The following is a 10,757-nucleotide window of genomic DNA, read 5'->3' as shown; positions in this document are numbered from 1 at the left end:
TAGATAGATAGATAGATAGATAGATAGATAGATAGATAGATAGATAGATAGATAGATAGATACACACACACACACACACACACACACACACACACACACACACACACACACACACATACTATATTATTTGATATTATATTATGTTTTTCCCATATAAACATGAGCATAATTTGCAGGAATTTCCACAATATAAAAGCTAAAACTTACAAAATCAGCAGTGCTTTTTTAAAATACTTTTTTTTATACTCATACTTTATTACATATTATACTCTTTAAATGATGAACAACTATTGCTATACTGTACATATGTATGTGTGGGTCATAGAAGCCATCAAATAAGCCTTTACATATGACATAACACACAGCAAAAGGAGGGAAGATGGGATTTCAAAATGTTATAATAATGAGGTAAATCTCCGGCCATGCTCCTCTGTCCTCTGTCAACACATCTTCCATTTGGTCCATTCTGCAAACTCTCAAGTAATGTCTCCATCTTTCTGTCTCATGAATCTTTTTTTGCAATTTTGAGCCAGTTTCCATATGGTTTGACCCGTCCTGTACCCATAAAGCCAATAGTGGCTTAAGAAACACGTAAAATGTAAATGCTGTTTCTAACTCAGAACAGCCATGATGTTTATGAAACACATCCTGAATGTGCAGACATAGTGAATACATGCAGAGTTGTTTATGTGTGTTGCATCTTTCCTGTGGACCTGCAAATAGAAATTCTGCAAACTCTACTGAACTTTATTTCCTCAAAAATGTACATCCTAACACATAACTAAGATCACTGGGTGCTTTACAAACACCATAGGGGCACAGAGATGCCAAAACAATAAGGGCCACATGACACGGAATAGATCTGATCCTGAATCAGCACGTTCTCCCACTCAGGTTTATATGGAGATTCAGAACTGGGGCCCATTCTTCTTCAGGTTTTCATAGTCTGTGGCGATGTTCACAAACTGTTGAGGAAAGAGAAAATAAAAATCAACTGAAACCTAATGTCATTGTGCAAAGAAACATTTGTGTGTGTCCAGTGTGTCCAAAGCCACTAATACACACCTAGGTCAGGGTGTTGTGAAAAGGTCTGTTTAACCAAACCTGTTATCTTTTCTTAAACCAAACTAAGTAGTTTTGGTATCTAGACCTGGAATGGAAGCCCATTGCCACCACTATGTGTGGAAAAAACATCCTGTAAATTGAAATGATAACTTATTATCTAAACATAATGAATTAGTATTTTGACTCACAGGACTTTTTTCATCACAGTGGTAGAAATGGGCTTCCATTTAAAAATAAATAAATAAATAAATAAAAATTGTCACATGACAATCCATTGTCCTGGGTCAAAGTGTACTATTTTGGCCATTCACCAACCACAGCCTCATACATATCAGATAATGTTGTGTGTGTTTGTGCAGAATAGCTACTGTGCAGCCTTACTCAGCCCAGTGCAAATATATATAATTACTGCCCTATGACTGACAACAACCGTTAATTTTTACTGCCTTATGGGAGTCTCCCTATCTCTGCCACTACCAGAGTATATGGACTTTTGTCACCTCTGTCAGTATCACTTGGGCTGTTAATTATTTGACAGTAGTAAATCACATTTCGAAAAGCTAAACCACAGACATATATGGATCCTGCCTGATTATTCTGAAAAATAAAGTAACACTATGCATTATTTAATAAACAAAAACTTGGATAATATGCAGAACCATTGTGTAAAAACTTAAGTACTACTGTAGCGCTTCCACAGGAATTAGCACTCATGTACTGTTAATCAGAGGACCTTGATTTATGGACCATCAGCATGTGCGATAACTTCTATAAAAATGTCATCGAGTGGAGACTTCAGTATTAAGCCCTATAGGGACAGATTAGTCACAAATGGAAAACTTTCATGACAGTGGAATGGATGTCCCATGAAATTTACCGGTCAAGGTTGAGGTCAGATTGTCACTCAGAGAAATTCCAAAAAAAATCAAGAGCTAAATCTGTGACTCTACTGTCTGAAATTAACATGTTAAATGTTAAAGCTCATGACAGTACAATTAGAAAAAGTCTCACAGGACCTGGGCACCTTGCAGGCCGTGAACGCCTCTGTATACCAGAATATTGAAGAGACAAATGTAAGGCTGTGTGTCTGACAGCGAAAGCTTTGCTGAAACTGAGTCATGCAACAGGATAATGATCGCAAGCACAGAAGTAAATCAATAACAGAATTACTGAAGGAGAAAATGATTGTATAATTATAATGACCCAGTCAAAGACCAGACCTAAACCTGACTGAAATCTTGTGATGGGACATTTGGAGAGCTATGCACAGAAGTGTGGCCATAAACCTTAACCTCCTGAAGTTTGGCTTTTTTACATTCAATTCATACAATTGCCTTGATTTTGAACAGTTTCTTCATATATATATTTTTTTATGTCATGCCTTTTTCAGTGAAAATTTTTATTTTCCTTTTTTTAAGTAAAGCTCTGAAACTCTAATGAAATGAACCAACATTTTAAAGAGGAGTGGGCCAAAATGCTATTACTGCTGCTAAAGGTGGTTCTACAAGTTATAGAACCATGGGGTGTGCTTAGTTTTTCACGCATGGCCTCTCCATTGTGGCTTCATTTTTAGTAAACAATGAAACAGAAGAATATGTTGGAAATAGATCAACAAATAACTGTAGATCGATAATTTCAAAATATTCAAGAAATGTGAATGTGAGTGTGAATGAAATGAGATTTTCTGAGTGTTTTACCTTGTATTGATATGTAGGGTCAAGTTTATTCCATGGCTCTGGGTTTTGGGTCTTGTTCCAGCTACAGGCACACAGAGAAAGGGGAAACAAACTGATATTGTATTATTCACTACGAACTTCACATTTGTGAATCAAACTCTTGTTACTAAACTAACATGCAAGTATCCTGGGAAGTCTGATTTATTTAATCCCTCAGATCAAGTATAATAAAGTATTTAAAAAACAGAAGCGAGGACGACCAAAAACTGTGAGACAGATTCAGCTCACAGTATGTGCTTTAAACCTGCTGTGCCACCACCAGGATCTTCTTTCTAACAATTTCATCTGGCGTGTAAACAGTCACTGTGAAGAAATTATGAAAGCTATACAAAAACGCAAGACAGGGCACCACCCTGTGCTCTAAGTATTTAGCTGTTATTAAAGTATCAGTAAGTGGGAATCAACAGTTTGGATAGCAGCAGGAGGAGAGAAAATTCAAGGAGAGAGCACTTCAAGGGGGAGTTATCGCTATTGTCAGTCACTGTCATTAAAGACCACCGCTCTGCTTGGTTTCTATGTGAAAAGTCATTCATGGACCCACTATGTGCCTCATTAAAATGTTAACAAATCTGCATTTCAGCATGAAGAGGAAGCAAGTCTGCTGAATTACAGTCAAACTCATCATTTTCTAGTTCAGAAAGCATAATAATTAAATATCTGCTGGTATTCTCCATCCTGTCTCCGGTCTGCAGGAGAGCATTGTATCACTCTAGAAGCTGCAGCCAAACTGTCCTTAAATAACGTGGAGAAAAAAAAGATTAAACAGATGTCTGCATCATCGTCTGCCAGATCAGGCAAATTGTTTAAAAAGATGGAAAAAATATGAAATATTTTGACAAATAAACAAAGAAAAGAAAGAAAAACCCAGAAATTTGACAGCATATCACAACAGAAACTCATTTTATTTTCTGCAAGTTACAACATAAATGTTTCTAGGAGAACAAAAACAGACTTTTGTTTACACGGGAGATGTTTCTGTGTTTGCTTTGAAGATGTTGTCTTAATTTTCTTGTCCATTTGCTTATCTTTTATTAAGTTGTCTCTTTGCTGCTGTATATTGTCAGTGAAAACTTCAGTGTTCAGTGCCCCTGTAATACCAGCAGTGTAAAGAAACTAAGTCAGCAAAGTACTTGTGCTCAAGTACAAATTTGATACATGGACCTGAATATTTCCATTTTCTTCTACTCTATCCTACTCACTATTTCTCAGAGGCAAATATTTTACTTTTTAGACCATTACATCTGCCTGTATGCTTTAGTTACTTTTCAAATGTATATTACTTGAAATAAAAATGTAATAACAAATAATAATAATAATAATAATAATAATAATGGATTGGATTTATATAGCGCCTTTCTAGACACCCAAAGCGCTTTACATTATTGACCCATTATTCATTCGCTCTCACATTCATAATACAATAATTATGTATTATTATTATTACAGATTAAGCAATCCGACAGTATATTAAGATAAGCCCTACCAGCAGCAACATTAAATATGTGCACATTAGTGTATTGATTATTACTTTTATTTAAGTAAAAGCTCTGAATATTTCCTATACTGTAAATAACATTCAGTATGAGATGTGTTGCAAAAACTGAAAGATCCTTACGTAACGTGTGGTCCTCTGGCCAGTCGGATCAGATACAGCCCCGCCCCGCCCATTCCCAAACAGATGAAGAAGAACTGGGGGATGAGCTGAAAATAAAAAAAATTCAAACTATCAATACTCAGACATGTATGTTTATAAACGTGATCATCATTTAAGAAAGTACAACTGATGACATATGTACACATACTCATTAAAGTTCTTGTCTATATCATCATCTATATTATCTATGGTGAAGCTGAATAACTTTAAGACTATTGCCACTGTGGAGATAATACTTGAAATCTAAAGTATTTTTCTATATTTTTTTAATTTAGTTTTTTCTAATAATTTTTTTCCGTGATAGTCCGCTGTCTGCAAGCTTTAGAAAAAGAAGAGAGACTTGCTCCGCTGTTCATATGGTGAAATCCATTGCAAGTAAAACTGGATATGAGATTGTAGATATTATTCTGATAGGGAAACGGTAACACTGTTCTCTACGTTGCATCATCCCCCATCAGCTTCAACCTCATGACTCCTGACATGGATGTATCTGTGAATATGCAAATAATAGCACACTCTTACAATTTAAAAAGGGCATATACAGCATTTTTATTGACTCAGGAATGAAGTTAATTCACACAACTTCTTCTCAACGCTTTTCTGAACTATTTTCAATAGTTTTTCCCATAAAAAGGAAACTGATAAAAAAAAAAACTATTTTCCAAATGGGTTTAATTTACAGAAAGGCTGTGATTATTGGAATTATTTTACCTTGTTACTATATTTGAGAGCTTTATAATAAGATTCCTTCAATAGTTGCTTTTCACTTTTTATACTTGTATGCAATGGCTAATACTTTTTTAAATTGAAATATGCAGAAAATACATGCAACCCCCCAACAAACAGATAGAAAAATGGAAGCATGCTAATTAAAATTTTGGTTGAGTGTGGAACAAAGTAGGTAAAAGAAACAAAGGTGGCTTTACATGTGGGCCAACAGTGTATTGGGGCTTTTTGGTGGTTACAGACATAGTTTAGGCCATGTCAAACTTTTAGCAGGACTTTTATCTTGGAACTGATGACAGGGGCGCTAATTAAACCAGCTAAGTAATGTTAGCAGTCTGTTTGTCTATATAGCTGTCGAGAAATTACTCCCAAATAAATATTAGCTATACATATTAACCACCAGTGTATATTCTGTGCGTTTCATGGTGCAGTTTTAGTTGGTTGACAGTTACTTTCCAACAAGGTACATTTAAAGGCTACTTAACTCTAATTTAGTTAGCATATTGAATGTAGCTAATCCTATGTTAGTGTTGTGAGAGATTAGACATGTAGTGTGTAACTCCATTATTGCTCATAAACTAACTGAATAAACCAAGACAGGTAAGCCATAATGCATTTATTATCACTTCCCATGTGAAGATATAGCATAGAGGTGGATGAAAATGATAAAATTATCATTCTTAAACAATAGATAATGCTAGCTTTAGCACTTTAGCTAGCTAATGTTAGCTCCCACTACATCTACCAGGCTGGATGTTTATGTATTCTCCTGATACAGAATAAATATTTTATGAGATGTTTCACCTCTTTATGGGCTACTATGTGTTTAGATTTTGGGTCCCTTTACTGTGCTGTCCAGCTCAATGTAAAATCATTAAAATAACAATTTACGTCAATAAGCAGCTTAGCACAAAGTGAAGCCATGCACTGATGTGAATAGACCATCAGCTTAAACAGTATTTTACAACTGAAATCTGCTGTAAGTGAAATGCAGACTATAGAAATTGCATTCACCACAGTATTTGAGTTAAATAAATACGTCTGAACCTTAACTGGTGCTTCACCAAACCAACAACTTATAGTAAAGAAGCATGAGCACTGTTGACTGTTTGGATTTGGAAATTAGTCTCAGAGTAACATGACATCAAACTTGAGCAGATTGTGTATCTGGTCTAGTCTTAGTCTTGGTGTTGGGTTGATCTTGATGCTTCATCATGAATGTTATGTCCTGTATTCACTGTAGTTTTGACTTGGTCTTGGATTGGTGGTCATAATACTACCAGTCATATTAACTATGACACCAATCATGAAAATACTTGTAAGAGCTCTGAAATCGTCTTAAATCTTCGGTGCAGACCTTTTGCACAAACTGACTGAGAACTTCGTAGTGAAATGTAGATACATGTTTAGAAAAGCTGAGAATACAGAGTTTTCTTTGAGGGTGAATTGTTGAAAGACTGTCCATATTTATACTAAAAAGCCATGTGATTCATCACTGGTGTGTATCAGTCAGTTTGTAAGATTGAAGGCTCATAAAAAGAATGATATTTCATTAGATATTGTTGTGTGATTTAAGGTTTATGTATGGAAAAGACTCTGAATTAACCTTCACTTCAGTTGTCCAGTGCATAGCCCTTTGTTCACTTCATCTAAGTCAGAATGTAGAAAATGTCACCCACCTCCTTTATAAAGAAGGGTTGGACTGGAACCTGCCTGTCCAAACAGTAACAGACTATCCTAAAAATTAAAGTATTCATTGTAAATATTCTACAGTGTGTGTCTCTGCCTGACATTAATAGCCTCTATCTCTGTCTGTCGGACCCTCCATCTCTCCATCTGCCAGGTTTTCTGTCAAGATGCCTGCTTAAATGCCTCCTAACATTTCAGACTCTCCCTAACAGCCTGTCTCTCTCTCTCTCTCTCTGTCTGTCTCCTTCTGTCTGTCTCTGACTGTTGTAACTTGATCAAGGTTTGTACTTTGTCTCGTGGGGATTCAGTAGCTACAGCTCCTCTCTCTCTCTCTCTCTCTCTCTCTCTCTCTCTCTCTCTCTCTCTCTCTCTCTCTCTCTCTCTCTCTCTCTCTCTCTCTCTCTCTCTCTCTCTCTTACTGCCTGTCTGTCTTTCACTGTCTCCATCTCTGTCTGTCTGTCTGTCTGTCTGCCTGTCTGTCTGACAGGATGATAGACCAGATCAAGCATTTCTGGTAGAGTCTCATAGGGATTTCCTCTCTGCTGCTTCTCTCTCTCTCTCCCTCTCTGACTCCTGGGATGATGATGACAAGAAGGAAAAACTCACTCCGCTCTGTCACTCTACTCGTTGACAGCAGAGCTGGTTAGAAAAGTAGAAATAATCCTGTCCCCTGTAGGGACAACTCACATTTAAAAATGTATTTTTATTCCAAGAACTCATTTCCAAAATACTAAGATTTTGTCAGTTTAGATTTAGGAGGTTTATAAAAGTCATAGGTTTTACAGCCTCTCAAAGTTTCATTTGGTACTTAGTTAATGACATCTCCTCAAATCACTGCTGAAAACTATTTTTATAGGCTTCCTTTGATCTGATGTTATCTTTTCATTGCTTTTATTTGCATGTATTAAGTTGACATTTTACTTTTCTCTTTTGACATCCACCATTTTGCATTTTTGCATGTTTTGCCTTCCCCATCTCTTTATTTTCACTATACCTTTATTGAGATTGGTCTTATTGATTGGCTTTTTTTTTTTGTGAAGATACATGATAAGATGATACAACAGTATATGATGAGATAAAAAGAACTGTATTTATCCAGTAAGAAATTCTTGTACTTTTAAATGCTCAGTGGAAGAATATATTAAAATAAACCTCTAAAATATGTAAAAACATTGAGGTAAATAAGTAGATGTAGAATTATAACATACAGTGGCAAATGTGGTACACTATAGAGATAACAATGTCACTTTCACATTGCAAATATAAGGTGTAAGTGTAGGTGTTACAGAGTCTAATAGCTACAGGGAGAAAAGCTCTCCTGTGGCGTTCTGGGACAATGAGTCTCTGCCACATTTGTTCTGAAATCAAACCAGAGAGGCATTCACGGGGTGAAATGAACAGTACACAATGCTGCTGAGAAACTCCTTGTGAATCTGTCCCTAGAGTCTGGAAGCAGCTGTCCTCATCATTAGCTGACCAACGCTCTTTAAAGACCTGATGCAGTCATGTTATAAGATGTAACACTACCTTGCATTGAGTAATAATTGGAGTTTGGAGGCATTCTAGATCTGGAACGGCTCCAATATTTTTCTGATCTTACAAAAACTGTCAGGTCCAGTTCTTCCATTTGGGTTTTAGCTGAACAAGGGGAAACTTTTTCCCTTCAGCAGGTGAATGTGTGAAAACCTTCAATGTGTCAAATTCTGCAGAGACATCATTATGCACAGTGAAAGTTAGAAATTACAGTGAGTGAACAATGAAAAATAGTTGATTTTGAGAGAACCAAAGAATGATTGACAGGCGTATCTGCATTTTATGGGATTGTTTTAAGATTTTATTGAATATGTTGCACAGTGTTTCCAAAGATTTTGAGGAAATAGGATGCAGTAGTCATAATGTGTAGATATATTATAACAGAGCTATGAGCATAAGAAAACAGATTTATTTAGAGCTTAATGTGAGTCAGAGACTGTAAATGATCTTCATCCCTATTGTCTACACAGTGTATTAAAACTGTGGTATTCCCTCTTTGTTACTGTGTACGGTGTCATATGTCTGTACTAAACTAAGAAACCAACACAATACAGCAAGTTCACAGAATTTAAGGTCATAGCTGCAACTTAGCATCATAAATAACCCAGAAATATTTAACATTAATCTGGTATTGGAGTTATTATGCAATTACGGAAAATTAGATTGTAAGATTTTGTTTAATCTGATTTATTCACATACATCAGAGCTGCACAATTGTTGGTTCTGTCACCTTTCTGCTTCATTTACTGTCTTTTTCTACATTTTTTTGTAAAAGAAAAGAAAAGAAAAGAAAAGAAAAGAAAAGAATTCTCATTACTTACACCCGGGTGCCTCTTGGCATGCTCTACTGCAGTCCGAAATATCATTGCTCCAGTTTGAAGAAAATTCAGAACAATTCAGGCCCTAAGTATGGGGAACCAAAAGCCTTTTACAGTTGTGCACAAGGACCTGTTGCTCTACATGAGGAGGAGGAGGAGGAGGAGGAGGAGGAGAAAGAGGTCATTTGTGTGCAATCACAGCCTCTGGTCCCTTGTAGAGGTGATTATGTTGGTGAATGCTGAATGGGATAAGTTATGTTGATCATAATACACCAGTAGAAACATGCAGAGGCTTTTAATGCTCATATCATGCTGTTCAATCTGTAGAAGTTGTGTAAGAGGGTTTACTTGCTCTTTTTTTTTTTTTTTCAATAAACACTTTTTGGCCCCTTTGGGAAACAAACGAGGGAAATGGAAAAGCACACAAACAATCTGTCCTTTCACTGTGTCCGTGGGGAATCTCTAAGGACCTCTCCAGTTACCCAAACTGCAGATGTAAACAAAGAAATCCAAACAATAAAGATCCACAACAAATTCAAAAAGCTACCGCTTTACAGATGCATAGAAATATATTTGACTCCATTTTTTCAACCCTCAGTTTTAACAGAAATGTTAAAATATTTAAAAAAGAATGACACCAAGTGGAAATAAACACAGGCATAACTGTCTGTGGTTGAGTCTTAGTGCTTTCATAGAGCCTCCACAAACACTCAGGGAAATCGTCCCTTTTCTTCTGGTTAATCACGTCTGGCAGCTGAAGTCCAAAACATAATTATGTGCCACAATCAGCATGTTTGTGTTTTTGAAGGACACTTAAAATAACCAGTCAGCACAGTGAAAGGCCTATTGAAGCAACAGGACTGGTGTGTGTCTTGAAATTGATTTTCTAAGTATTGGTGTTGATGGATGTTTAAAGAGGTAATTCACTGCACTCACGTCAGGTGGTTGTAGGGACGCAAGATCTTAGAGTTGCAATCAGAAATATTCAACCCCTTCACCTCAAAAGGCATTTCAGTGATGTAGATGAAAGATAATGACAATAAACCTTATTAAACAACAAAAAAATATTGATTGATACATATTTGACTTAACTTGGAAGGTCAAATTAAAAATGCAACTCTTTTATCACATGTCCGTGTGCAGTATTATTTGACCCCTCAGTTTCATCCTTTAGCTTTTTTTTTAACTTCTAACAAATGTTCTCATTGGCCTAAGTGCTGATAAGATTCTTATAGATGCCACTAAACCTTCTGTTCCTTCCTCTTCTTCATCAAGTAGTGTAAACTAATCGACCTTTTTCACAACTTCCGTATTTTTGACCGGAAATACACAATCATTGCGGAATTCTACATCCTCGCCTATCAGGGCAACAACGGCACAGGCGAAGAACAAGAGTTTTTGTTGCGTTCCAGGTTGCTCTTGTTATGCCCAAAAGCAGCCATGTCTGTCTTTTCATTCTTTTCCTGTGATCAGTGAAGTTAGATGGAAATAGATTAAGGCAGTCCGGTGGGATGAGGGACCAAAGTTTGTGATTAA

General features: G+C 36.3%; 1 protein-coding gene across 1 annotated transcript; it reads right to left on the bottom strand.

The window, feature by feature from the left end:
- Positions 1-236: 236 nt before the first annotated feature.
- On the bottom strand, positions 237-9,424 carry ndufa4l2a (NDUFA4 mitochondrial complex associated like 2a). The gene is made up of 4 exons (XM_030139427.1): positions 9,225-9,424; positions 4,417-4,502; positions 2,763-2,823; positions 237-965 (listed from the first exon to the last, which is right to left on the bottom strand). Exons 1-4 carry the CDS (start codon positions 9,267-9,269, stop codon positions 909-911), a joined length of 249 nt encoding a protein of 82 aa, XP_029995287.1. The 5' UTR covers positions 9,270-9,424; the 3' UTR covers positions 237-908.
- Positions 9,425-10,757: the final 1,333 nt, after the last annotated feature.

This window comes from Sphaeramia orbicularis, chromosome 7 (assembly GCF_902148855.1).
Source record: "Sphaeramia orbicularis chromosome 7, fSphaOr1.1, whole genome shotgun sequence".
Taxonomy (NCBI): domain Eukaryota; kingdom Metazoa; phylum Chordata; class Actinopteri; order Kurtiformes; family Apogonidae; genus Sphaeramia; species Sphaeramia orbicularis.
Note: the sequence above shows the minus strand (reverse complement) of the source record. Positions and strands in the feature narration are given on the sequence as shown.